Source organism: Rhododendron vialii, chromosome 10a, assembly GCF_030253575.1.
Source record: "Rhododendron vialii isolate Sample 1 chromosome 10a, ASM3025357v1".
NCBI lineage: Eukaryota > Viridiplantae > Streptophyta > Magnoliopsida > Ericales > Ericaceae > Rhododendron > Rhododendron vialii.
In genome coordinates, this window is record NC_080566.1 from 38612091 (window position 1) to 38639615 (window position 27525).

The 27525-nt window shown below is 38.2% G+C and overlaps 3 protein-coding genes across 4 annotated transcripts in view; 2 read left to right on the forward strand and 1 right to left on the reverse strand.

Moving 5' to 3' along the window:
• The first annotated feature begins 362 nt into the window (after window positions 1-362).
• On the forward strand, window positions 363-3132 carry LOC131303221 (uncharacterized). Its single transcript, XM_058329986.1, has 5 exons — window positions 363-448; window positions 1547-1905; window positions 2334-2646; window positions 2834-2945; window positions 3079-3132. Exons 1-5 carry the CDS (start codon window positions 363-365, stop codon window positions 3130-3132), a joined length of 924 nt encoding a protein of 307 aa, XP_058185969.1.
• Window positions 3133-3883: 751 nt separating this feature from the next.
• The window catches only part of LOC131302543 (transcription initiation factor TFIID subunit 1-like), an 80618-nt gene continuing 56976 nt past the window's right edge, over window positions 3884-27525 (reverse strand). Inside the window, exons 14-15 of the transcript XR_009191801.1 lie at window positions 4064-4314; window positions 3884-3982 (exon numbers count right to left, since the gene is read on the reverse strand). The gene's annotated coding sequence lies outside the window, so the exon portion shown is untranslated. The remainder of the gene's footprint in view (window positions 3983-4063; window positions 4315-27525) is intronic.
• Window positions 19905-26477, forward strand: LOC131302546 (uncharacterized). Of its 2 annotated transcripts, XR_009191802.1 has the most exons (6): window positions 19905-20371; window positions 20856-21168; window positions 21358-21427; window positions 21564-21752; window positions 22227-22820; window positions 22909-26477. XR_009191802.1 is itself a non-coding variant. In XM_058329236.1 (5 exons), exons 2-5 carry the CDS (start codon window positions 20867-20869, stop codon window positions 22518-22520), a joined length of 855 nt encoding a protein of 284 aa, XP_058185219.1. In that variant the 5' UTR covers window positions 19905-20371; window positions 20856-20866; the 3' UTR covers window positions 22521-26477. The 2 variants fall into 2 exon arrangements, 1 of the variants encoding a protein (XP_058185219.1); XM_058329236.1 differs by having other exon boundaries at window positions 22227-26477.

Here is a 27525-nt window from a genome sequence, read left to right on the forward strand (position 1 = left end):
GAGAGATGTCATCAATTTTCTTTTTCATTCTCACATTCTCGAGATTCGATCTTCGTCCTCCAAGTTTATCAAGTTGGTCTTCTCACCCTCCTCCCTCGGTGGAGGCAGGAGTTCGAGTCCCGAGAGGGGCGAGGGTGGGGCTTAGGGTTATAGACAGTCTCTAGACCCCTTATGAATTAACCTACTAACTCATTAACTCTCCCGTACCCGCCAATGTATAAACTATGGCAAAAAAACAATTTATTTTCACGAGAAGACTTTCCCCTTTTAACCTCTGCATGGTACTTCATCTTTTAACCCATTCTCTCTCTTTCAATGTTTTTTTTTTCCCAAATAAACGCGTTTATTTTTTTCACGGGGTGATGGGATACAAGAACCAAAATGCTACTTGTCCTCATTATGCTTGTCCTGGGCTTCATTGGAATTCTGTTTTGATTCTTCCCCAAAGGTATGTGAACATTCACGAGAGCATATTTTGGATTCTTCCCCAAAGGTCCGTACCTCATATTTTGTAATACATTTACGAGACCATTTTAATACAGAGAGATGCATAATTTCTATAGTACATTCACGAGACTTTTGTAGCGATAAAGCTAAGGGGATCGACTACTCCCATACTGATAGGGTATCGATGGGCACCCGAGGCCCACTCTATGTCCCGCATGGATAATTCGAGCCGTTTAATTATTTAAAAAAATAAGCCTAAGTGAGCCCGTGAACAATCAGCAGTCAATTTGATATGTCTAAGTGCTCGATGCAATCTTCAATTTTTTCATCTAGATTTCAGGATTTGAAGTTTGAATAAAAAAAAATGAAAGATTGGATCGAAAACCTATACATATTAGATTGAGCTGATTTTTCATAGACCCACTCATTTTTTTTTGAGCTATTGAACGGCTCATATCATCTGTGCAGGATCAGGAGTAGGCCCTGCATGCCCGTCGGTATCCCATTATTATGCTATTGGTACAACCAATAGCAGGGTTGAAAAATTGATTATGCTATAGTACCTTATATTGATATTGGCAAGAACATTTAAGTTTATTTGGATGTAACTTAAACGCCCTTACCGTTATCCGATAAAACTTATTTTTTACTGAGACTCTAGACAAATTTATAGATCAGAAATTACGAGGAAATTTGATATAGAAAAGAACTGACAAATTTTCATTTGATAAACTAGAGCTCCACTGCCGTTGTGCCTTGTCCTGGCTTAGGATAGGTAAAATGGGAATCATAAAGTTTGTCGTCTAGTAAATGAGCTCAATATATGCTATAATATCTTATATTGATAGATAGAAAATATACAACATTCACGAGAGTCCGAGATTCTTATATGGTACATTTTTTTGATAGATAGAATACATAGTACAATCACGAGAGAGTCCAATCACTCGCCCAATCTCCCAGCTGGCAGCTGCCCATCTTCGTTTATAAGTTAAACCAAACCCAATCCTTTTCACTCCCCATATTTTCAGCTGGAGAGAAAGAGTAGAGGAGAAACACAACTTAACAGTAATATTTTCTTCAGTTTTTAGTCCAACAGCCGTGAGAGAGAGATATGTCATCACTTTTCTTTTTCATTCTCACATCTTCTCCTTCATCCTTATTTCTCCATCTTAGCTGGACACCACCAACTTCCATTTCCACCCCGTTTAAGCACCGAAACAGCCCGAAAAATACCAGTTCTAAACAGCCACGTAACAGCTCCATTTCACCTCCATTTTAGCTCCCAAAACCAGCCCCATTTCAGTCACAAATCAGTCCAGAAATCAGCCACCGTCCAGCCGCAAAACAGTCCGAAAACAGCCCCAAACCGGTCCCGACGGAACTCCATTGCCGTGCAATCAACCCCCAAACTTCACCGCCGTTCTCGTTGCTCTCCGCTACAACTACCGGACCGAGGTAGTTAAAACTTACCTCCCTAAGTATATTGCTATGTAGTTGGTTATTATAGAAATTTTATGATTGCGTATGTTTCTTTTTATATTTCCAAAAAAATTGACGGAGAAGTTGAAACGGGTAATGCGAAGCATGAAATGAGTAATATGATTCCTAAGTTGGCACCTATAACTTGGAAAGAAAAACAAAAGAGCAGTAAGGGGGGCTTACACAAGAAATCCATTATATGTATAATCTCACGTAAAGGATTTTGTTACGGTTGGCTTCTAGAAAATGCATTAATATTCTCTTGCCATGCCCCTGGTATGCGTATTGGCCTAGGTATTTAAGTTTATGAAATAGCTAATCTCGATCTTCCCTCGTCATAAATAGGTACTAGACCTTACTTTTCTTCACCTAAAAACTTATTTGTGTTTTCTATTCATCATCAGATCTGAGAGAGATGTCTGACGTGGACCCAAGCAAACCGTGGGCGTGGTCTTGGCACATGTTTGATCATGATGTCCTTCCGAAAATTTTTGGACAGACCACGGAACATGGACAATGCGGTTGTTGCTCTATCGTAGCAACGTCGGCAGCTTGGTCCGCAGCATGGGCAATCAAGACCGCAAGGCCCCCTCTTGAATTAGCTGTACAAGAGTTGATCAACGAAGTCCCCAAACATTACAGGGATGAAATGACTGTAAACGAGAATGACTTGCGCGCTTCGGCATATACGAGCACCTCGTTCATGTACATAAAAAGGTATTGTTGGATTTAATTTAAATTTTTTTTGGCCGCTATGTGCTTTCGCGGCCAAAAAAAAATTAAATTAAATCCAACAATACCTTTTTATGTACTTGAACGAGGTGCTCGTATATGCCGAAGCGCGCAAGTCATTCTTGTTTATAGTCATTTCATCCTTGTAATGCTTGGGGACTTCGTTGATCAGCTCTTGTACAGCTAATTCAAGAGGGGGCCTTGCAGTCTTGATTGCCCATGCCGCGGAGCAAGCTGCCGACGTTGCTACGATAGAGCAACAACCGCATTGTCCGTGTTCTGTGGTCTGTCCAAAAAATTTCGGAAGGACGCCACGATCAAACATGTGCCAAGACCATGCCCACGGTCGTGCTTGGGTCCACGTCAGACATCTCTTTTAGTTCTGACGATGAATAAAAAACACAAACAAGTTTTCAGGTGAAGAAAAGTAAGGTCCAGTACTTATCTACGACGAGGGAAGATAGAGATTAGCTATTTCATAAACTTAAATAACTAGGCCAATACGCATACCAGGGGCATGGCAAGAGAATATTAATGCATTTTCTAGGAGCCAACCGTAACAAAATCCTCTACGTGGGATTATACATATAATGGGTTACACAAGGGTTTCTTGCGTAAGCCTCTTTAATTACTTCTCTTTTGTTTTTCTTTCCAAAGTTACAGGTGCCAACTTAGGAATCACATTACTCATTTCATGCTTCGCATTACCCATTTCAAGTTCTACGTCATTTTTTTCGAAAATATATATAAAAAGAAACATACACACAACCATGAAATTTCTATAATAACCAACTACATAGCAATATACTTAGGGAGGTAAGTTTTAACTACCTCGGTCCGGTAGAGTTGTAGTGGAGAGCGACGAGAACGGTGGTGAAGTTTGGGGGTTGATTGTACGGCAATGGAGTTCCGTCAGGACCGGTTCGGGGCTGTTTTCGGACTGTTTTGCGGCTGGACAGTGGCTGATTTCTGGACTGATTTGTGACTGAAATGGGGCTGGTCGGTTTCGGAGCTAAAATGGAGGTGAAATAGAGCTGTTACGTGGCTGTTCAGAACTGCTATTTTTGGGGCTGTTTCGGTGCTCAAAAAGGGTTGGAAATGGTGGCTGGTGGTGTCTAGCTAGGATTGAGATATAAGGATGAAGGAGAAGATGTGAGAATGAAAAAGAAAAGGGCTGTTGGACTAAAAAGTAAAGAAAATATTACTATTAAGTTGTGTTTCTAATATTCATCCATTGCTACGTCGGGAATATCTTCAACCTGAACTGGCTTAAGGATACCAGGGGCAGAAATCTCAGGGGAACGTATGGATAATCAAAACCCTGTACGAATGCATAGGAATACAATATCAAAATTAGATATCCAATTGAACATACACATATTGGACAAGTATGTATACATACATCACTCTTGACGACCATCTTGTTGTAAATCTCCCTCTCCTCCTTGGTGAAGTCACGGACTGAAATCCATGGTACTTCGGGAGAAGGCAGCACATATGGCATTGCAGAAAAACGAGGCTTCTTGGTTGGCTGTTCTTCTCCTTCTCCATGCTCCTCCACCTCCTGATGGGAAGTGTAGGGAGCATGCCAACCAAGGGCTTGAGCTCGTGCTCATATGCTTTCGATATCCGTTCCATGCCCTCCAACCAACTCTAGATGAAAAGGGGAAAATTTGTTTGAGCAAACATAAACGTCATTGAGCCCATATTCTCGATTTTCTATTGCCGATTTTATTTAGGTCAGTTAGGGTAACAGGAGAAATTCCATCAACACTTGCTAATGCATAATAAATACTATTACTATGTATTCGATTCTCAATAATTCAATTTCAGTCCTCCCTCAAACCCTAGATGGAAAAGGGGACGATTAGTTAGATCAAACGATATATGAAATTGAACTCATATTCTTAATAATTCCACGATTCCTAGTATTTTTTTTAGGCTTAGTATTGAATGTATACCTTGGGTGGTTTGTTTGGGTAGTCGGGCATGTTGTTGTAGGCGACGATGATCGGATCTACATCGATAAACGTTTCGTAGAAACTAAACGGCGAGTAAGAGGACAACGTCGGGGCTTCGGGAGGGAACAGGAATCGATTTTCTGAGGTGGTACTCGGAGGCGGTGGGTTGTTTGCGGTGGTGGTGGTGGTGGTGGTGCTCGGTGGTACATCGGATGCCTTCTCGAATAGCGGCCCGGACACAATAGGACCCGTAGGCAGAGAGAGAGAGAGAATTGAAGAGGAGGAATTCGTTCAAATAGTAAAAGAAATCCGTTAATGATTGCCATTCTTCTGTATATTAAGGGGGTGTTCCAACTTTCAAAAAAAAAAGTTTTGGAAAATAGAATGTAATTTTAAGCTCAAAAATTATGTGTTTACGCAAATAATTTTTCTACCAATATGGATTTTGATAGATTTCATTGAAATCTTTTATACAGTGCAAAAAAAAAAATCAAAAAATTATTTTTTATTTTTATTATATTTAAATTTAAAAATTGAAGAAAAAATATTTTTTAAAAAAAAAGGTTAGTTGGAACACCACCTAACACCACTCCCTTTCGTTTTTATTATGGTGAAATTAATAAAATATCTTGCATCTTATGATGATAGTTTTGGGAAATTATTTTGTCAATCTTTTTTTATTAACGCCACTTTCCTGTAAATGTATTTAAAATACATTTATAAGGGAGTGGCATTAACAAAAAAAGAGTGACAATCAGCAGCCTAGTTTTTTCTCACTTTCTAAATGCAAGGGTGTTTTAGTAAATTTGTCCTAGTAAAAACAAAAAGAAAAGTGGCATTAACAAATAGAAAAATGACAAAATCAGCTACTTAGAAAATTAGCCCGTCTCATAAAAGCATCCAAACCGTTCATATTATAGCTATCGCATTTATAAATGTGTACGAAAAATCAACTTCATCTTAGAAGCATGTAGAAAAAATTAGACCTGGGTAACAGGTCGTATCCGGTCGTGTTCGTGTCGTGTCACAAACCACCCAACCCGAACCCGATCTATTTAGAATTCGTGTTTCTCGAGTTGTGTCATTTTTGTATTTTGTGTCAGAAATGCTCAACACTAACCGTTAACTTCGTATCCGGTTCGTGTCGTGTTATCGTGTCTGTTGTCTAACACTATATAGAATTACAGATATACCATATTATATATATATATACAGTCGGGTTCCGGTAAGGGATCCCGCATTTTTTTAAAATGCGGGACTCCCCTTCCCGATTGAATTTCGATGATCCGAGCCGCTCAAAGTGATCAGAACGTGATTTTAAGGGTCCCCGCGAGAAATCAGCAAAAAAAAAGACCGGGAAGGGCTTCATCCGAGCAGTTTTCATTGAACGGTTCAAAAAAAACTGCTCGGATGAAGCCCTTCCCGGTCATTTTTTTTGCTGATTTCTCGCGGAAACCCTTAAAATCACGTTCTGCACACATTGAACGGTTCGGATTTTCAAAATTTGATCAGGAAATGAAAGTCCCTCATTTTTTTAAAATGAGGGATCCCTCACTTGATAATTTGTTCGTGTTAATGGGTGACACAGATTAGTAATCGTGTTGGTCATGTCAATTTCGTATCTCGCGTGTTCAACCCGAACCCGACCCATTTAGAATTTGTGTTCTTGAGTCGTGTCATTTTCGTGTTTCGTGTCAAAAATGTTCAACACTAACCCGCTAATTTCGTGTCCGGTTCGTGTCGTGTTATCGTGTTTCGTGTCCATTGCCCAGCTCTAGATAAAATCACTTATAATGAACAGTGAAAATGGTTTAGAGGTGAAGTCATTAAATTTAAACGATTTGTTCATGGTTACATCGGTTTTCAATCAAGATGACTTTCTCGCACACATAGTGGAGGAAGCAAGAGCTACGATATGAATGGTTTGGACTTTTTCCGAGTATGAGATAGAGCCAAAAGAGTTGGGTTCGATGGAATATGGAGGATAAGGAAATGGATTTAAATTTCGCGAAAGGCTTTTTGGAATTTTTGGGCTTTTTGTTTTATTTTTATTCTTTTTTTTTTTTTTGCTTTTTTTTTTAGTGTTGCGTTTAACTTTAGTAGATTATTGATTTGTCTCGTTAAGACGAATCGAAAAAGTAAAAAATTATAACTTTTACTCAAATATTCTTAGAAATATCCAAAATAAATCCCAAAAATCTCGATTCGTCTTGACGACACGAATCAATAATTCACAAACGTTAGGCGCAAAACTAACAAACGCGATTTTTTTTTTAATAAGAACAACAAGAAAAAGTCCAAAAAACTTAGCAGGACTCAACCATAGAGCAGAGCTTAATCCAATTCAAAATAATATGGCTAAATAAGCTATAGGGGAGTTTGCACTCTTCTTTCTCCTTTTGTTTTTATTCAACTGAAATAACAATATTCTCCTTTCGTGTTTGGAAAAGTTAAATAGAATTAGCAAGTATAATGACAATATTATCATTTCACTTGGATATACCCACACAAAGGAGCGCCGACTCCCCTAGCTTATTCAGGCATAAAATTTTGAATTCATGTAGCAGTACGGATATAGAAAATGCACCGAAGTTAGATACTTCCATGACCATATGAATTGCGTTTTTTTCGGGGAAAAAAAAAAGAGAAGAAGATAATTCCATATAGTATTTTTTCTTCCTGAAAAACTAGACTTTTAGCCGAATGTTTAAGTCTTCAATCACTAGGAAGGTCAGTGGTATAGGGACCACGGAATCATTATACTTTTTAGTACAACAGAATCTCTGTGGTTCCTGTACCATTGCGACCAATGAGAGAAAGAATAAGGGTGAACAAAATCATTCTAGATTGCAAGTTACATGTCATAATAACATGTAGCCTTCAATTATTTTGCTCTCAAACAAAATCAAATACTACCTAATTTTGATAGAAACAAGACGTAGAATTTACAATCGAGAGGGACTAGAGATCTTATTGAGAAGGGGAATCCACATCGTAATTTTTGCCTCCAAACTAATGTCAAAATATCACTCTTTCCCACTAAAATACCATTTCGTTAATTTAGATAAGGAAAATGAGTTGTCTTGAATAAGGGTATTTTTGAACTAGACATGAAAAATATCATTTAGTCAATAGCATGAACTCACCCAGAGTGCATTTATGGACCCTTTCTACTCCTACTTTGATGATCTTACCAAAAATATCCTTTAGTCGATAGCATTAACTCACCCTGAGTGCATTATGGATAGGGGTGTAAACGAGCCGAGCCGAACCGAATATTGGCATGTTCGAGCTCAGCTCGATCAGAATTCGTCTGGCTCGAGCTTGGCTCAAGTTTGAATTGAGCCAGAAAATCTCAGCTCGAGCTCGGCTCGACAGGAATGTACAAAGCTTGAGCTCGGCTCGTTAGTATTCGGTCTGGAATAAACGAGCCGGCTTGGCTCGAATTCGAGCTCGAATTCTTCAACTTTTCAGCCTTAATATTGAAAATTTGGCTAAACGAGCAGAGTCGAACCGAATATTGGCATGTTCGAGCCGAGCTGAGCCGAACCTATATATTTCGAGCCGAGACGAACTTGTTTGCGAACCTATATATTGGCATGTTCGAGTCGAGCCGAGCCAAACCTATATATTTCGAGCCGAGCCCTGCTAGGTTTGAGCTCGGCTCGTTTATCAAACGAGCCGCAAAATCGAGCTCGAGCTCGCTCATTTGTTCTTCGAACTGAGCCGAACCGAGCCCTTACCAAGCCGAACTCACGAGCTGCTCAGCTCATTTACAGCCTTAATTATGAACCATTATGCTCATACTTTGGTGATCTTAATCGTTCACCTTTTAAAACACATAAATAAATACAAAAAACGACAATACTCAAAATTATGTTCATTAGATAGCAATTGATATATTTACAGAATAAATTTATGCTGAAAAATAAGGATCAGAACACAGAACTATAAATGCATTTTTTTTCCTTAATTTTTGAAAGAGTTGATATTTGGACGAATTCTTGAAAGAAAAAATGAGACTCTGACCGTGAGCCCAAAAGGGCCCACAAGTCTAAACAGGACTCCTATTCCATATTTAAGCAATATGGCTTTATATCTCTCATGTGTTAAAAAGCAATTGGTGTCAATAATCTTTTGATTGAAGTGGAGGAGAAATTAATCCATGTCATTATAAGGTCCTGGCAATTGAGGGGCAATTCTCCAGTTAAATGTTTCAGCAATAACCACTTCAATTATTTTCCTTTACTTGAATAGGACTGTAAGATTAGGACCGTAATATTATGATAACCTCATGCGATCCAAAATAAAATACATGAAATTTTTTGTTTTAATGATTCAACCTGTTCATTATGTACACACATTATCTTTTTCGTTTTAATATTGAAGGCACCAGTAAGTGTGGTCCACTCATATTTGTCATTAGAGGAATAGAACCATCCACTCAGAATTTTTGCTTACTTTGGATGGCTACTAATTTCAAACTACATTTATTTTTAGACGGATAATTCACATTGAGACCTAAAAATGCACAACTACAACAATCAAAATAAGAACCTACTGGGCTCCACTTGCAAGACAATAAGTATTTATTTTTTCAGAAGCGGACATATTTTTTTAATTAAAGGTGATGCATTTGAGAGAATGACCAAAACGGAAAATAAGTACTTACTAAAAAATAAAAACCTTAGCGGTACGGGACCTAAGAATCCCTCACATGAGGGGATCCTGGTCAGGCTGGTCTGTTAATCCTCAAATAGCTTCCAAATACCAACTCACCCACACATTAACATTGCTCTATAAAAGATCCAAAGAAGAATGAGCAGGTAAGTTTTTGAACCACTTGAAACAATTTCTTTTCCATGCCAAATTATCACCAAAATGACACTTTTATGTACTTCATCAAACAACATTACAATGTCACGCCCAAACCAAGGGTTTCAGCAGTGAAAAGTTCATGTGTTTCACATAAAGGGGGCCAACTCTACTCTCCCTTTTATATAAACTCTAATATACTATCATGAAGCCTACATTTTACCGATTAGCTCACATGTACAGACCAATTCTTGGTTACAAAGGAGGGAAATTTCCATGCAACCAACTAAAACCAAATCCAACCCTACTCAATTCAAATCCCACAAAGGCAGACAATCCAGCAATACGGGGCAATTGGATTGGCAACGTTCTAATTTGACGACATTCTTACCTTGAAGTGTCCCTAAATATACAATAGGGGTTTGGGTTGTTTGGCTCATCTCCGGTTCAATTTTGGGACTTAAACCAAATGAGTCCCATTTTCATTATCCGAACCCCCAATTACATAGGGTTGTCTAACTAGATCACGCGCAACAACCAAGTCGATTGGATATCGGTAAGTGCATGATCAAATGTCACATAATCGACGGTCAGAACCGTCTAAATTTTTGCAAGACAGGTGCGATCCGATCAATAGGATTAAACTGTTTTTTCCCCTGAACAATGTGCACATCAAGACCCGCAAAATGAACCGCTATCATCTAGATCCGACATGTGTTGTTCCCCACAGACCCAATTATTCAGTCCGGCCGAAAACCCGGACTGCGGAGGACCCCTTTCCATGTAATAATCTAATGTGACAAGTTCTTCCCGTAACCGTCCGTATATTCAATACCATCTTCCGCTTCTGTCAAGCCCACGACATGCTCATTTATCAAGTAATCACATAGCTCTAGTAGCTGATCCGCGAGGGGAGGAATACCTGGGTTGCGCCCATCATTGTACTTATGAGCATTGTAAGTGATTTGCCATACATCATGCCTGAACTCCTCTCTGCTCTTATACTCTAACTTCCTCACCTTCTCCTTGATTGTCGAAAGATCCATAGGATGCTTTATGATCTTCAGGTAATCGGGAGCTTCCTTCTTTGACACTGGTTTTAAGAAAAGGTAAGACACCTCAATCCTGTCCTTCAGGGTATCCACAATGATCTCCAAGATGTTTGACAAACCAACCTGTAAACCAATTAGAACATCGGTTCAAAATTGAAAACTTGTGATATGCTTCAAAAGTACAGATCGTAATGATGTCTCTGACCCAATGAGCAATTGTGGAAACCAATTTGGACATGCTACACAAGATTTTGAATTCTCTGTAGTCCAAACAGGTTATGATCAAAACGGTCTTTCTGTCTACCAGCACTTACTCTTTTGATCATAACTTTCTGTGTGCTTTGAATCGTGATGTGATTTTGGTGTCATTAAAAAGCTGACTTCAAGACCTCGAAATTGATATATAATTTGCATGTTTTCGATTTCGGACGAAGAAGTTATGACCATTTGAAGTTATGACCGTTTGAATTTCAGTTAGTTAGAGGGGGTTGAGTGCCAAAAAAAGAAGTTAAAGGGGGCAAAGTGCACACGAGGCTTAGTTAGAAGGGGTTAACTATAGTTTACCCTTTATTTTATACAGGACCTCATATTCTATAATACATTTATGAGAGTATTTTTATATAGAGATGCATAATTTCTATAGTATATTCATGAGACTTTTGTAGTGATAAAGCCAAGGCCGGGGACCGACCACTCCCATACCGATAAGATACCGATAGGCACCCATGGCCTACTCTATGTCCCGCATGGATAATCCGAGTCATTCAATGATTTAAAAAAAATAAACCCAAGTGGGCTAGTTAACAATCAGCAGTCAATCTGATATGTCTAAATGCTTGATCCAATCTTCTATTTTTTCATTCACATTTCAAGATTCGAAGTCTGAACGAAAGATTGGATCGAGAATCTACACATATCAGATTGAACTGGTTTTTGATGGACCCAGTAAATTTTTTTTAAAATTATTGAACGGCTCAAATCATCCATACGAAATCTGGAGTAGGCCCCGCGTGCCCGTCGGTACCCCATCGGTATGCTATTGGTTGGTACCAATAGCCGGGTTCAAAATTACCTCATCTTCTATAGTACATTCATGAGAGTACTTTTATACAAAGAGATGCTACCCGTACAGATGTAGCAACACAGATGGTTTGGAAGAGTTTCAAAAAAAAAATGATCGGAGCCGTCCTTTTTTTAAAAAAAATACTTTATTTATGGTCCCTATAAACAATAAGTTTATTTGGATACTGGTAAGAGCATTTAAGATACATCCAACTTTGTTTCAGAATTCAGGCAGATAGTTTGGATGGATTCCAAAAAATGATCAGAGCCGCTCATCTTTTCCAATTAAAATACTTTATTTAGGGTCCCTGTAAAAATTAAGTTTATTTGGATATTGATAAGAGCATTTAAGATACATCCAACTTTGTTTCAAAATTCAAGTCTAAATTCTAAAAGAAAGTTGGATGTATCTTAAACCCCCTTACCGGTATCTGATGAAACTTATTTTTTATTGGGACTCTAAACAAATTTATAGATCTCAAATTACAAGGAAATTTGATTTAGAAAAGAACTGACAAAATTTTCATTTGATAAACAAGAGCTCCACTGCCGTTGTGCCTTGTCTTGGCTTAGGATAGGTAAAATGGGAATCATAAAGTTTGTCGTCTAGTAAATGAGCTCAATATATACTATAGTACCTTATATTGATAGATAGAATACATAGTACATTCATCACGAGAGAGAGTCCGAAATTCTTATATAGTACATTTTTTTGATAGATAGAATACATAGTACAATCACGAGAGTCCAATCACTCACCCAATCTCCCAGCTGCCCATCTTCGTTTACAAGTTAAACTAAACCCAATCCTTTTCACTTCCCATTTTCAGCAGGAGAGAGAGAGAGAGAGGAGAAACACAACTTAATGGTAATATTTTCTTTCCTTTATAGTCCAACAGTCGTGAGAGAGAGATGTCAGCACTTTTCTGTATTATTTTGTTGTGTTGTCACTCTGTGAATAAAGTTGAACAGTTCTCTAGCTATTCTCCAATCAGCCCCTGGATAAAAATTCTCTATTATTGTGTTGTGTTGTCACTTTGTTGGTAAAAGTTGGATAGATCCTAGCTATTCTCCAATCAGCCCTTGGATTATCAAATTCTTCATTATTGTGTTTTGTTGTCACTCTGTGGGTAAAATCTGGACTAAGGATTCCCATTCCCCCCAAACACCCCCATTTGTATGCAAGGACTAAGGAGGACTGCAAGTTGTGAACACTTTTCACATTTGCGAGATTCTTTGTCCTCCATCTGGACTGAGGATTCCCATTCCCCACAAACACCCCCATTTGTATGCAAGGACTAAGGAGGACTGCAAGCTGTGAACACTTTTTCACATTCATGAGATTCTTCGTCCTCCAAGTTTGTCAAGTTGGTCTTCTCACCCTCCTCCCTCAATGGAGGCAGGAGTTCGAGTCCCGAGAGGGGCGAGGGTGGGGCTTAGGATTATAGACAGTCACGGACCCCATGTGAACTAACCTACTAACTCATTAACTCCCCTATACCCGCTGATGTATAAACCATGACACACACACACATATATATTCACGAGAAGACTTGCCCCTTTTAACCTCTGTATGGTACTTCACCTTTGATAATTGTTTTGTGTTCCTGCGCCATTGTTTATCTTGAGTTTCCCTTTCCACAAAATACATGCATATGCCCAGTTTGTCATAATGGCCGTAAGTATACTTCAGTTATTTGGTTTGGTTATTCCTCCTTGCATGTAATTCCAAACCATGAAAACCCAAAGTTATATATGTGGACTATGAACCTATGGTAGATTTGTTAGCAAAGATTGATGTTTTGTGTGTCGTCTTTCGCGTTCCTTCCAATATGATTTGTGTTGTAAATTTTGAAGCATTCATAATTCTCGATGCAAAGATCATCCCCCCCCCCCCCCTCCCTTTATTTTGGGCTGATTTAACAAGCAACTGTTTCTCAGTGAACCACTATATTCTGGAACGTTTAGGCGGTAACAAAGAAGAGGATCTCAGCATATTGTTACTGTGGTGAAAGGATTTGATGTTTCTGTGTATTAGAAATTCACTTGCCTATCTTCTGTTTGGTATAATGTCAGCTAGTATTTTTTGATATTAGAGTTTCAATGCAATTCTATGAACTAGAAGTTGAGGCACACAAATTTTGTATCGAGATCATAATCTATACATAACAGTATCACTATTAAAGCATCATAAAATCATCAATAAGCTCTCATGCACCCGACAGTATTTTTTTCCCTTGTTTCTTTTATGGGGAATGAGCTTCAGTGATGTAATGACTCTGGAAAAAGTGAAACGAACCAATGAAGATACCGAACATAACACCAAAGGAAGGAAGTAGAATATTCTTGGAAAAACAGAAGTATATGACAGTGAATCAGGTGACAAGGCTAAAAGTAAACACAAAAACTTAAGAATCGAATTCAACTGCATGAATTACCATCCATGTGCATAGACAACATGATTGAAATCAACACAGTTCTGGGTGTCCTCCGCAAGTGATCATTAATAGTCGGGTAATCAAACAAAAATTTCCATTCCATCCTCGTTCATTTTCTTCACAAGTTCCAATTGAGGCTCTGCCTTTGGCAGCACAAAATGTGGGTGGAAAAGGGTAAGGTTAGTTGTGAAATCCATTGGTTTTGATTTTCATGGAGAGCCCACTAACGTATTAGTAACGGAAGCAGTACTGGAAACCGAAGCAGGTTCGGGGGATGAATTTAATAAGGGGTTGTCTGACTGTCTGCCATCATTTTTCCTTGGATAAATTTCCATTGTCTTGCTATCTTTGTTCTTTTGTGTTGCTTTGTTTTGTGTTATTTCCCCTTGCTCTTATTTTCACCGACTTAGAGAAAGGAAAAACAAAATGTATATGTACATAGAACACCATTGGCATTTATTTACTTGCAATCACCGCAACTATTGTAGCATTTTTAGGATTTATGAGTCAATTAGATGCCTAGTTGAGGGAAAAAACCCAATTTATCTCAACTTAACTGCCAAATTTGTTCCAATGACGTGTCATTTAATTCAACTGCAATGTGCTTATCACTTAAGAGACATCATTTAAAATGAAATCATATCATCATTTTACTATACGAGCAACCAAATACTCTACCTATGGAAAGAGCACAAGATAAGGGGAAAAAAAGGTCAAACTTCGTTTGTTTTCGTTTTGTTGTGCTACTATACCTAAGGTCAGTCTTGTGCGAGCTAAACTACTGTAGAGAGTTCATTGAAACCATTGATTTTGGTAAATGATATCGTCATTTTACTATATGGCAATCAAAGTCTTTACCTGCAAAAAAAACACAAGATCATGGGCTTGGAAAGAAAAAAAGTCGAACTTCCTTTGTTGTCCTTGTGGTGTGTTACCTAAGGACAGTCTCGTGCGAGCTAAACTACTGTAGAGAGTTCATTGAAATCATTGATTTTGGTATATGTAGAATCTTCTGAATGCGAAACAACTCTTTTGTAGCTGTACAATGGATAGAGACTCTTTTGAAGCCATGTTTTTTTGAAGGAGTTAATAAAACTGCAAGGTGGGAATGAATTTAGGTTGCCTGTATGTGTAAAATAGTGTAAAGCAATGATTATTTAGTGATGCAGTTGATGATGTTTTAGGAAGCTTAAAAGGAAGTAGCAATAACTGTAATGTTCATCAACGTTGATAATGGTGTACATCTGCATTGAGTGTTTGCTTAAAAAAATGGAAATTGTGTGGTTGGAGTGTGTGTGTGAAAATTCTTGAGGATATAGTAAACCATGTGGGCTTCTGAATAGAATATCTTAATCGTTTACAGATTTTTAATGTTTGTTTTCCGGGGGAGACATAGCGGTCACAGCAATGTAGTAATACACTTATGTAGTTTTGTAGTTTTGTTACAAGTTTTCAGTTTTAATTTTCTGTATGTTGGGGGTGGGTAGATAAACATTTGCGGTGATGGTTTCTTTGCTGTTAATAGTTCATAGTTCAATAACCATGGTTTCGGTGTGATTTTGCATTTTCACTATCAATTTTGCATTGTAGTTGGCTTATGGACCATCTAGTTGCATGAGGTATTTCCCATGCACGCAATGCTCTCTACTGGAGGTGCAAAAAAAACCACTAGGTTGGCATCGGTTGGTCTCTGTGGGAAGCGTCGCCTATTGTAGAACTACTGTGATAACTGGACATCGACAAAAAGCACGTGAGACTCTGACACCTGACTAAACCTTACTAAACCTTTTCAGTTTAGCATAAACTCAAACCTTACTAAACCTTTTACCTCTAGGAACCAATACCAAGTCACCAGTTTGGTCTACTTTTGGTTTTCGGTTCGGTTCATTGGTTTTTGGGTGTTCGAAACCGAACCAATCGGTTTTTGGATAATGTAGCCAAGAACCAGCTTTGACTAAAAAAAACAATTATCGAAATCGGTTTGAGGTGGTTCGGTTTGGTCAGTTTTTTCAGGGTTTTTGGTCCGGCGTTATTATTGAAATGGACAGTTGAGATTGAGATGGATGGCTGGGATTTGTTATTCGTTTTGGGTTTAAGATGGATGACTGTGATTGATTGGTCCAAATTAGTATGGTTTTGGGTATATCGGTTTGGTTCGGAGAAATTTTCAACTGATCGAGACCAAAACAAAAATTAATCGGATCGATTCGGTCCAAACCGAAGCCGACCAAACCCACCCTTACCCCGACTGAAAACCGAACTAATCGGTCGATTTTTTTGATCAATCAGTTTCTCTTTCGCCCCTAGTTTGTTCAATCAAGAGAAATAGTAGAAGAAACAAAATAGTACGTGGTTTTAGTAATGTTTGAGGGGGGATGGGGAAGCAGGGCTATTCTCCAATCAGTACTTGGATCATCAAATTTTTTATTATTGTGTTGTATTGTCATCTTGGGTGTAAAAGTTGGACAGATCTAGAGAGGCAAAATCTGGACGGAGGATTCCCATTCGTCCAAACACCCTCATTTGTATGTAAGGAGTGCAAGTTGTGAACACTTTTCACATTCACAAGATTCTTCATCCTCCACTCTTTTAACATTCACGAGAATACTTACCCCTTTTAACCTACTTCATCTTCTACCCCCCAGTTCTTCTCTCTTTCCATTTAGGCAATGGTCACTTTTCTTCTTGTCATGTTTTGAGGAATACGGTTTAGTGAATGAAAAGATTGGATATGATATCTTTTTCTTGCTGCTGTTGTCTTCTTTATATATAAAAAAAGAAGAAGATATATCGTCCTATTGCCAGCGATGATGATCACGAGAATACTTACCCTTTTTAACCTACTTCATCTTCTACCCCCCAGTTCCTCTCTCTTTCCATTTAAGCAATGGTCACTTTTTTTCTTGTCATGTTTTGAGGAATACGGTTTAGTGAATGAAAAGATTCGATATGATACCTTTTTCTTGCTGCTGTTGTCTTCTTTATATATAAAGAAAAAAGAAGATATATCCTCCTATTGCCAGCGATGATGATTACCTGGCAAATTAAGGCCGCTGATTTTGTTACTCCTTATTTTGTTAATGCTATTCCCCTACAAGTATAATTGGTGCAAAAATACACTTACAGAGAAGTGACGTTAACAAAAAAGAGAATGACAAATCATTTATCCAAATTAATTGTATTTGCAATTTTGGTCCGGTACGCTTATTAGAAGAATCCAATCATTCATTATTTATTTATTTTTTTGGTAAGTCGGAAAATCCAACTATTTATTACCCATAATGTACGAATCTACGCAAGGGTCATTATCGCTAGCAAGTCTTCTCGTGAATATAATCTTTTTTCTTCATATAAATGGGTTATAGACAGTCTCTGGACCCCTTGTAAACTAACCTACTAACTCATTAACTCCCCCAAACCCGCTGATGTATAACAAAAAAAAAAATTTATATTCACGAGAAGACTTGCCCCTTTTAACCTCTGTATAGTACTTCATCTTTTAACCCCAAGTTTCTCTCTCTTTCAATGTTTTTTTTTTTTTTTCAAATAAATGTGTTTTTTTCAAGGGGTGATGGGATACAAGAACCAAAATGCTACACGATCCCAGCTGCATGATCTTTATGCTTGTCCTCATTATGCTTGTCCTGGGCTTCATTGGAATTCTGTTTTGGATTCTTCCCCAATGACATGGAACTGATTTTGGTTCCATAATTATTTGGGGTTTTAGTTGTGTGTGTGTTTTTTTTTATTTGGTTGATCGCTTATCTACATGTTCAATAGCACAATACTCTATTAAAGGCTATTGTCCATATAAAAATACAAAAAAGTCGAGAAAATTCTGTGGCTAAAAAGTTTCGCTGCGAAATCTTCCCTTCAAGTTGGTCATTTTTATCTTTATCATATCAAGTATGGCGCAGATGGGAGATAGAAGAAACATCGTTGGTGGATGATGTTGTTGATACCGTTATCATGCGGTTGGACAGATTATCAAATTCTTCATTATTGTGTTGTGTTATCACTTTGTGAGTAAACGTCGGATAGATCTCTAGCTATTCCCCAATTAGCCCTTGGATCATCAAATTCTTCATTATTGTGTCGTGCTGTCACTCTGTTAGTAAAAGTTGACGGATCTTTAGCTATATTCGAATCAGCCCTTGGATCATCAAATTCTTCATTATTGTGTTTTGTTGTCACTCTGTGTGCAAAATCTGGACAAAGGATTCTCATTCCCCCACAAACACCTCATTTGTATGCAAGGACTAATGAGAACTGCAAACTGTGAACACTTTTCACATTCACGAGATCCTTCATCCTCCACCCTTTAATATTCACGAGAAGACTACCCCTTTTAACCTCTGTATAACTGTGAAACAAAAAAAAACTTCAAAAAGGTCTAAAACACCAAGGGTCTTGATCATCAAAATGGATCCCGAAAGGTTTGGTATTCACCAGGACAAGACCCTCCAGTCTCTTTAATAGAGTATTGTGCTATTGTTTAAGTTTATGATTGACACTGACTCACTTATTTTTTACAAAGAAAAGAGTAGATTATTCATTTTATAGAAGTCTAGTTAATTTTACTGTTGTGCGTTTGTTCAATATTCAATCAAGAGAAATATATCTTCTTCTTTTTATCTTTATTTTTTGAACTAAAGAGAAAAAAGCTAGGGAAATATATCTTGACAGTGTGGTTTTGATATCTAGTAGTGTTACTCGTCCATTATTGAAACGACCTAGTTTTACTCCTCCATTGTTGAAATGAAGTAGTTTTACTCCTCCACCCAAACATAAGCTTAACAGCAGCACCAAACTCCGTTAATTCAAACAAACCTATTCAGGTTTTGCCACATGACTTTTATATATGTACCTCATCTTCTACGTAGTACATGACATTCACGAGACTTTTACCTTTGACCTTACCTCATATTCCGTAATACATTTACAAGAGCATTTTTATACAAAGAGATGCATAATTTCTATAGTACATTCACGAGACTTTTGTAGCGATAAAGCTAAGGGGACCGACCACTCCCATACTGATAGGGTATCGATGGGCACTCAGGGCCCACTCTATCTCCCGCATGGATAATTCGACCCGTTCAATGATTTAAAAAAATAAACCCAAGTGGGCCCGTGAACAATCAACAGCCAATTTGATATATCTAGGTGTTCGATCCAATCTTTAATTTTTTCATTTAGATTTCAGGATTCGGAGTTTGAATGAAAAAAATGAAAGATTGGATCGAGAACCTATACATATCGAATTGAGCTGATTTTTCATGGACCCACTCATTTTTTTGAACTATTGAACGGTTCAGATCATCTGTGCGGGATCAGGAGTAGGCCCCGCGTGCCTGTCGGTACCCCATCGTTATGCTATTGGTTGATACCAATTGAAAATTACCTCATCTTCTATAGTACATTCATGAGGTACTTTTATACAAAGAGATGCTACCCATATAGATGTACAAACACAGACCCAACATACGGTGGTTTGGATGGATTCTAAAAAAATGATTGGAGTCGCTCATCTTTTTTAAAATACTTTATTTAGGATCTCTCTAAAAAATAAGTTTATTTGGATATTGGTAAGAGCATTTAAGTTTATTTGGATGTAACTTAAACGCCCTTACCGATATCCGATAAAACTTATTTTTTACTGGGACTCTAAACAAATTTATAGATCAGAAATTACAAAGAAATTTGATTTAGAAAAGAACTGACAAAATTTTCATTTGATAAACAAGAGCTCCACTTGCGTTGTGCCTTGTCCTGGCTTAGGATAGGTAAAATGGGAATCATAAAGTTTGTCGTCTAGTAAATGAGCTCAATGTATACCATAGAAAATATAGTACATTCACGAGACTCATATCACTCACCCAATCTCCCAGCTGCCCAACTTCGTTTACAAGTTATAAACCAATCCAAACCAAATCCTTTTCACTTCCCATTTTCAGCAGGAGAGAGAGAGTGGAGAAACACAACTTAATAGCAATATTTTTTTTACTTTTTAGTCCAACAGCTAGCCGTGAGAGAGAGAGATGTCTATCACTTTTCTTTTTTATTCTCACATCTTCTCATTCATTCTTATTTCTCGATCCTAGCTAACTAGACACCACAGCCACCATTTCCAACCCCGTTTAAGCAACGAAACAGCCCGAAAAATACCAGTTCTGAACAGCCATGTAACAGCTCCATTTTAGCTCCGAAACCAGCCCCATTTCAGTCACAAATAATCAGTCTAGAAATCAGCCACCGTCCAGCCGCAAAACAGTCCGAGAACAGCCGCGAACCGGTCCCCGACAGAACTCCATTGCCGTACAATCAACCCCCAAACTTCACCGCCGTTCTTGTCGCTCTCCGCTACAACTACCGGACCGAGGTAGTTAAAACTTACCTCCCTAAGTATATTGCTATGTTTATGTAGTTGGTTAATATAGAAATTTCATGGTTGTGTGTATGTTTCTTTTTATATATATTTCTGAAAAAAAATGACGTAGAGAAGTAATGCGAAGCATGAAATGAGTAATGTGATTCCTAAGTTGGCATGCACCTGTAACTTGGAAAGAAAAAACAAAAGAGAAGTAAAGAGGCTTACACAAGAAACCCATTATATGTATAATCCCGGCCACGTAGAGAGGATTTTGTTACGGTTGGCTCCTAGAAATTGATATGTGAAGTTCATATCCTTAAATTTTGCACTAATATTCTCTTGCCATGCCCCTGGTATGCATATTGGCCGGCCTAGGTATATATTTAAGTCTATGAAATAGCTAATCTCGATCTTCCCTCCCTCGTCATAGATAGGTACAAGACCTTACTTTTCTTCACCTGAAAACTTGTTTGTGTTTTCTATTCATCATCAGATCTGAGAGAAATGTCTGACGTGGACCCAAGCAGACCGTGGGCATGGTCTTGGCACATGTTTGATCGGGGCGTCCTTCCGAACATTTTTGAACAGACCACAGAACATGGACAATGCGGTTGTTGCTCCATGGTAGCAACGTCGGCAGCTTGCTCCGCGGCATGGGCAATTAAGACCGCAAGGCCCCCTCTTGATTTAGCTGTACAGGAGCTAATCAACGAAGTCCCCAAACATTACTGGGATGAAGTGACTGTAAACCCTAATGACCCTTGTGCTTCGGCATATACGAGCACCTCGTTCAAGTACATAAAAAGGTATTGTTGGATTTAATTTTTAATTTTTTGGCCGCTATGTGCTTTCCACACTAATTAATAGCTTTGATATGTTTCTTTTTTTCCAAGTATATGTTACTCTTGTACGCTAGCTGTTGTTTCTTTGGGTTCTCTATAATCGCATTCTTAAGACTATATATATTCTCCAATTTTGTAACAACAAACTAACAGGTTCCATATCGGGATGGCTGGAGATCTTCCATATGAGGGGAGGCCGAATGATGCTGAACTTCCACCCAATGTACGTGAGCACAATTAATGTCCATGTTGATATATAATTTTTCACACTTAAATATATATATCATTTTTCTCCTTTTTGTGCAGTACTGATTCTATTTTCACTTGGTTTTTTTTTCCTCAACAATTTCTCTTTGTAGTGCCGGAAGCTTGCTATCGATAATTTTACCGTCTTTAACAATCGGACCCCTGAGGAGAATAGTCGACACATTAACAACTGGGTACAAGTCCCGAATGTGCGAATTCCAGTTATGATGGAGAGGCTTTATCGACGACCCCTCGTAGGAGAGTTCCATATGTTTCCGCAACACTTTGAACAGATGCAAGATGTAAGCAATGCTATTCATTAAGAAGGAGTAATAATGATAGTACGTAGTAGTAGAAGTAGTGAGCATATATAAGTATTTCATTTCAACAACAGTTATTATTAATATGACTAATTTTTGTTAATGATAACGAAAAATGCTAATCTATCCAATTCGGTTACCCGAGCAAGAGTAGCCCGCCAAAAGGTAGTAAAAGTTAATACTAGCCACATTACCCGAGAAAATAATCTTGTTTCGTTTCCCCATTTTAGTTTCTCTTCCTTAATTAATTTGTTGCTCTGTTAAAGCGCACCTATGAATTGATCGCCTGGAGAGAGAGAGAGAGAGAGAGAGAGAGAGAGAGAGAGAGATTTATGTGGATCTGGGGACAAGAGAGATTTGTCTTCTTACGCAAGTTTTTTTTTTTTTTTTTGACGGAGTACTCTTCTTAGCAAAACTCTTATTGATTACTCCTATTTTTTCTCCTCGACATCGCAGGGAATCTATAGCAATAGGACAAGGGACCCCCACAATGTTGAACTTAAACCTATTGCGCATGCCATCCTCGTCGTTGGAATGGGACACGGCCCCTTTGGCCGAGATCCCTATTATATTTGTCAGAATAGCTTTGGTTCCGATTGGGGGTTGAACGGTGGATATGTTAGGATATCCGACGAAGAATTCTTCAATTTCTACGACGTGAAAGTTAGCGATGTGGTAAATACAGGAGTTCAGGTTATTTATTTGCATCAATTTTTTTTGAGAAAGTTAAATAGGAGCCCTGTAACATAGGTATACGAAGTCCCCGTCCTATTGAGTTTCAATAATTATGTTCTCTTACTGGAAGTTGAAAAAACCCAACAATATCCTTATTTAAACAAAATGTTCATTTTCTTATATTACCTAATTGCTCACAACACATAAACCCACTCCACCCCCCCCCCCCCCACCCCCTCTCTTTTTTGATAAAAACAAGGTGTCGTCGGTTCTGGATCGGGAAGGGCGTCTGGATCGAGAATGTCGTCGGGGGCCTCTGGATCGAGAACGACCATTGATCGAGAACGGCGGCGGCGTTGATCTTGGAGCAAAACGGTGCGCCTATTTATTTCCTCTTCTTTTTTTACTTCACTTCACAATTATATGCCACTCTAATTTAGGTTTATATGACATTGTTTTATAGGTGATGGTGTTCAGGGTGAGATGGTGGAGGTGAATTAAAAATTTATATTCTGTAATTGCAACCTTTTTCTTGACTTTTCTAACCATAAATGTCCATATATAATAGATACTACAAACACCACCATACCATACACGTCAAAATAATTTAGTGGACTCACTTTGAATGCTGTGGTATTTTAAGAAAATATAAGACTATGGAGTAAGGCACATAAGAGGGGTAAAAATTATGGGTATAAACTCTACTTTAGTGTAAATAAATATACATACGTCAAAGAAGATCAGATTATTAGTGGGTTAACCAAAATCCCCGAGTCCACCAAAATGAATGGAAGACTTTAGTTGGTGGCAATAGTGGAGCTGGCCGTGGAGGGTAATAATAATAAAATAAATGCAAACAAAAACATAAACCATATAGTCAATTTTCACCTCAAAGATTAGAACCATGCACACACTCCGTCTGCATATCTAGCTCATGTCTTTGAATTGTACATATATATATGTAGGAGTATTTTTTTTTTTTTTAACCTTAGTAATTCTACTTTTGGTTCTGTTCTTGTTTTACTGTCATTTGTACAATATGTTTATATTAATTAGTAATTCTGCTTTTCTTATCTTTTCGTATAATGATTTTTAAAGTCAACGATTAGGTGTTCGGGCTTGGCCTATTTTTGGAGTTTCGCCTTTTGCCTTCGGCCCTCCTGGGTGTTGGGCTTAGTCCCATTTGGTGTTTTGTATCCTGTCTCCCCCCATTTGATGTACCCATTATTAAGTTTTTCTAATAATATTTGCCGCTTCAAAAAAAAAAAAATATACATTTGAGGTTTTTCGGGCATCCGTACGTCTTCAAGTATGTCGAGGACTTGTCTTCTCTTTCTCCTTTATAAAATTTCTACGCTGACCGCTAGTTTTCCACTCTCTTTGTACACTGAATAATTCTCGTATACACGTATTAAAACCTCCGATGCCACATTTCCATCTCCGGCCATCCTCTTCCATCTCCCTTTTCCTGTCAACTGCATAATTGTGGTCCACTCTTCAAATGTGAGTTACGAATATACTTTGGTTACATGTTTTGTTTTCTCTATATTTTACAGATATCGAAAAGCTTGGTTCCATACTTTAATTTGTTGATAAAAATGGATTTGTGGATTTAAATGTTGAAACGAGCATAATTTGGAAAATAATGTTTAAATATGATGAATCAAGGGATTAATCGGAAAAAAGAAGGATGAATGGAATAGATTGCATTTTATGAAATAAAGGCGGGCAATGTATGCCTGCTATTGAAAAACATCTAAACGTGAGTGTCCTGAGAATGGGACAATGGATTGGAAGTGCATGTTTTGATTTGGAGGTTTGGTAGGGTACGGCCGGGTACCCTAAAGACTTGATATCATTTCCTCGGATTTAACAGGTAGCTCCCGTCATACCGGTGTCCGTTCTTAGATGTGGATTTTCGTTATGTTTGATGGTAAAATGAATTGAATGACGACAGCAATCCTATTTTTGGATATTGGAAATGTTGCTACAGTTGAAATTTCTTCTTGATAAATGTTGTGCTTTATTAATTAATTCCATAATAAACTTGTAACCATTGTATATTGTAATTCTCACTGTATTGGTTTTGTTTTTTTGGAACCCTTTCAGGAATTCGGGGTTAAAGGGGGTACTGTTATCGAGTGATTTATTTTGGTGAATGTGGTTACTGTTTGCTAATGTTCAATAATTTGGATTTGGGATTTGTAACAAGAAATTGTGAGACTTGTGAGATTTCAATTTTATTTGGTGGCGCCAACGCGGGCCACAGGTTTGTAATTAATGCCGTTAGGGCACAGGTTTATTTGGTGGCACGTAAATCTCGCTCAAGCTATCAAGCCAACCGTATCACTGTGTGAATCAAGCTCAATCAGGTGCCTACTTGCTTGGGAAGGCTCACGAGCTTGAAGTCGCTATAGGCTGTAACTTGTTGTCTTGGGACTCATTCATGCAGTAAAGTAATGTTCTTCTCAGCTTTCGTCACGTGCCAGTTAAAAACAACCAGAGATCGATGACACTTTTTTACCAATCAAGAGCTGTACTTTAGTGGTTTAACAGTAAACTTTGGGAAGTGGCAGATATATCAGACCTGGTGAAAACAAGAGTGGCCTTTTGGGTAAAGGCTAGGTGTAACATTCAAGTTTATTCTGTGGAGGATTTCAAGAGAAACCTGAGTGGGATTAGAAGAGTGAATATTTGACCTGCTTTGGTGGTTAGGGGTTGGTCTGGGTCTCAGTCTCTGGTTTGGTCTCAGGGTTGGTCTGGTTTTTTCTTCTTTTTGTTTTTTGGTCGTGGAGTTTTTCTCTGTGTCCTTGGTTGGGTGTCTTGGTTCTGGGTCTTTTAGTTTTTGTGGAGTCTTCGGTGTATTTTCTTTGGGGTTCTCTGGGTCTGGGTCTGGGTCTGGGTCTTTTGCCAGTTTGGGGGAGTCTTGAGTCTTTTGGATGTTTGTCCTTGGTTGTCTTCGGTTTGTTTTTGGTTCTGGTGTTGTGAGTCCGGTTACCTTGAAGTATATTTGTGCTTTGCTCTTTCAACTCCAGTTCTTGGAGGGCTAAGAGTTGTTTTCTGGATTGCTGCTGGCAAATCTTGGTGATGCGCGCTCCTGCTGTGGATGCTGAATGACAAGTGTTCTGCTCTTGCAACTCCAAGTTTTGGAGGGCTAAGAGTTTTCTGGATTGCTGCTGGCAAATCTTGGTGATGCACGCTCCTGCTGTGGATGCTGAATGACAAGTGTTCTGCTCTTGCAACTCCAACTTTTGGAGGGCTAAGAGTTTTCTGGATATATATATGCTGTTGTTCTATTTGTGCCTTTTGATCGGTATGCTCTTTCAATTTCACTTGTTCAAGGGCTAAGAGGCTGTGATATGATTGTATTGTATAGGTTTGAGGCACATTAATTTGGTAATTCTCTGCTGTGAGTTCGCTGAAGTCTTAGTCAAGGATTATGATACGATTCCATTTGGTTCTGGGTTTCTTAGATGTGGTGATAGTGTATATTGAATGCTCTTTTCAACTCCAACCGTTTGGAGGGCTAAGAGTTGTTTTCGGTTTGAAGGCCTTAGTTTGGGGCTGTGCTATTAATACTGAGAATCAGCTGTTGTTGTTAAGAGGAAGATAGGAAGCTGCTCACCTTATTTTGGTTTTAAAAGCTCTGAGTTTTTCATTGTCACATCTCTTCTCAACTCCTAAGATTAGGAGGGCTAAGAGGTTTGGAGGCGACCCGTAATTCTGCTGGAATTATGGACCTGATGGAATAGTGATGCTGATACTAATGCTTATACCGCTTCGTTTCAAATGGCGTTTGTATCAACCTACAAGTCGATTTGCTCTTGAAATTTTCAGGATGAGCTTGCTGGATTGGTTCTTTGGGCCATGTTAACGTTAGGCTCATTCAATTTTCATTGAATGTAATTTTTCTCTTTTGTTTACTCGTAAGCCTCTTATGGTACGTCAACCTAGCTCTGTGGTTTATATCTGGTCTCTCCTTAATGTACCCTATGTCGAGTTTTTAATAAAATTTTGTTGCCTATCAAAAAAGTCATGTGCTAAGAGGAGGGCGCATTTCCATAAAGATGTGCTTGACTGGTGGCAAGTTGAGGCAGTGGAGGAGGGGCCTGCAATTAAGGAGATACTCAGTTGAGGGTTCTCTCTTTTGGAGTTGCTTAATCAGAATGAGAGCAATGGCCATGTGAAATTATACAATAATAGTTCGGTAGTACCGCCTCGTGCATGGTACTCCGAACTACGTGGGTGTTACAGGCGACGCTGAGAGGGGGTGGGTGGTTTTTTTTTTTTTTTAAATATGAATCGCTGCGGAAACAGGAAAGTGATTTTTGTTCCTAGCTAGCTAGCTAGCCAGGTGTGCCAACAAGCTTGGAGGAAAATGATGCTCCACTTGCATCCAAAGGGGTGGGTGAAATGAGATGTGGCTCTAATCCATTCACTGCTATATATAATATTACTAAATATGGGTCGATTAGCATGTGAACGAAATGATGCCAGTAGTAAGATACATAAGCACATACTCCTACATTGTTTCGATTAGGCATGCAATAGTAAAACACAAACTGCATTACATGCTCTGTATCGAGAAGACCCTTTAAACTCGATGCTTTTTACCAACCGAAAAGCCACAAAAAAACCAGTTTTTAATTAGGGCGGTAAATGAACTGAGTTATTCGTGAACTGTTCAAGATTCGACTTAGTAAAGACACGTTCAATAAATGTGAATTTTTTTTTTCTAAAAAAATTGATTATTTCTGAAAATATTTAGGTAAAAATAACCAATTCATTTTGTTGAGACGAATCAATAACCCTCAACAGTTTGGCAAAAAACTAACAAATGCAAAAAAAAAATTAAATAAAATCAAAACTCCAAAATTTAAGTTAAGTTCAAAAGAACATAGCCTATAGTAAGATGCAAATTGGGCGAGTTGAGTTTTGTCCACTTTCCACTTAAGAGGGTGAACATTACACTTATTACACTTCTTTCTATTCGTTGTTGGTTGAGATGGTGTGAATTCCACCATAAAGTGATGTCATGTTTACCAAAAAATGTATTGCATGTTTACCAAAAAATATATTG

What these genes read in the sequence shown, in the direction of transcription:
- LOC131303221 (XM_058329986.1), top strand. Translation starts at nt 363, where the DNA reads ATGGGATACAAGAACCAAAATGCTACTTGTCCTCATTATGCTTGTCCT. An exon ending in GCTACAACTACCGGACCGAG is followed by an intron (nt 1,906 to 2,333) that starts GTAGTTAAAACT and finishes ATTCATCATCAG; the next exon opens with ATCTGAGAGAGATGTCTGAC. An exon ending in CGCATTGTCCGTGTTCTGTG is followed by an intron (nt 2,946 to 3,078) that starts GTCTGTCCAAAA and finishes ACAAGTTTTCAG; the next exon opens with GTGAAGAAAAGTAAGGTCCA.
- LOC131302546 (XM_058329236.1), top strand. Translation starts at nt 20,867, where the DNA reads ATGTCTGACGTGGACCCAAGCAGACCGTGGGCATGGTCTTGGCACATG. An exon ending in ATGCTGAACTTCCACCCAAT is followed by an intron (nt 21,428 to 21,563) that starts GTACGTGAGCAC and finishes TTCTCTTTGTAG; the next exon opens with TGCCGGAAGCTTGCTATCGA. An exon ending in ACTTTGAACAGATGCAAGAT is followed by an intron (nt 21,753 to 22,226) that starts GTAAGCAATGCT and finishes TCGACATCGCAG; the next exon opens with GGAATCTATAGCAATAGGAC.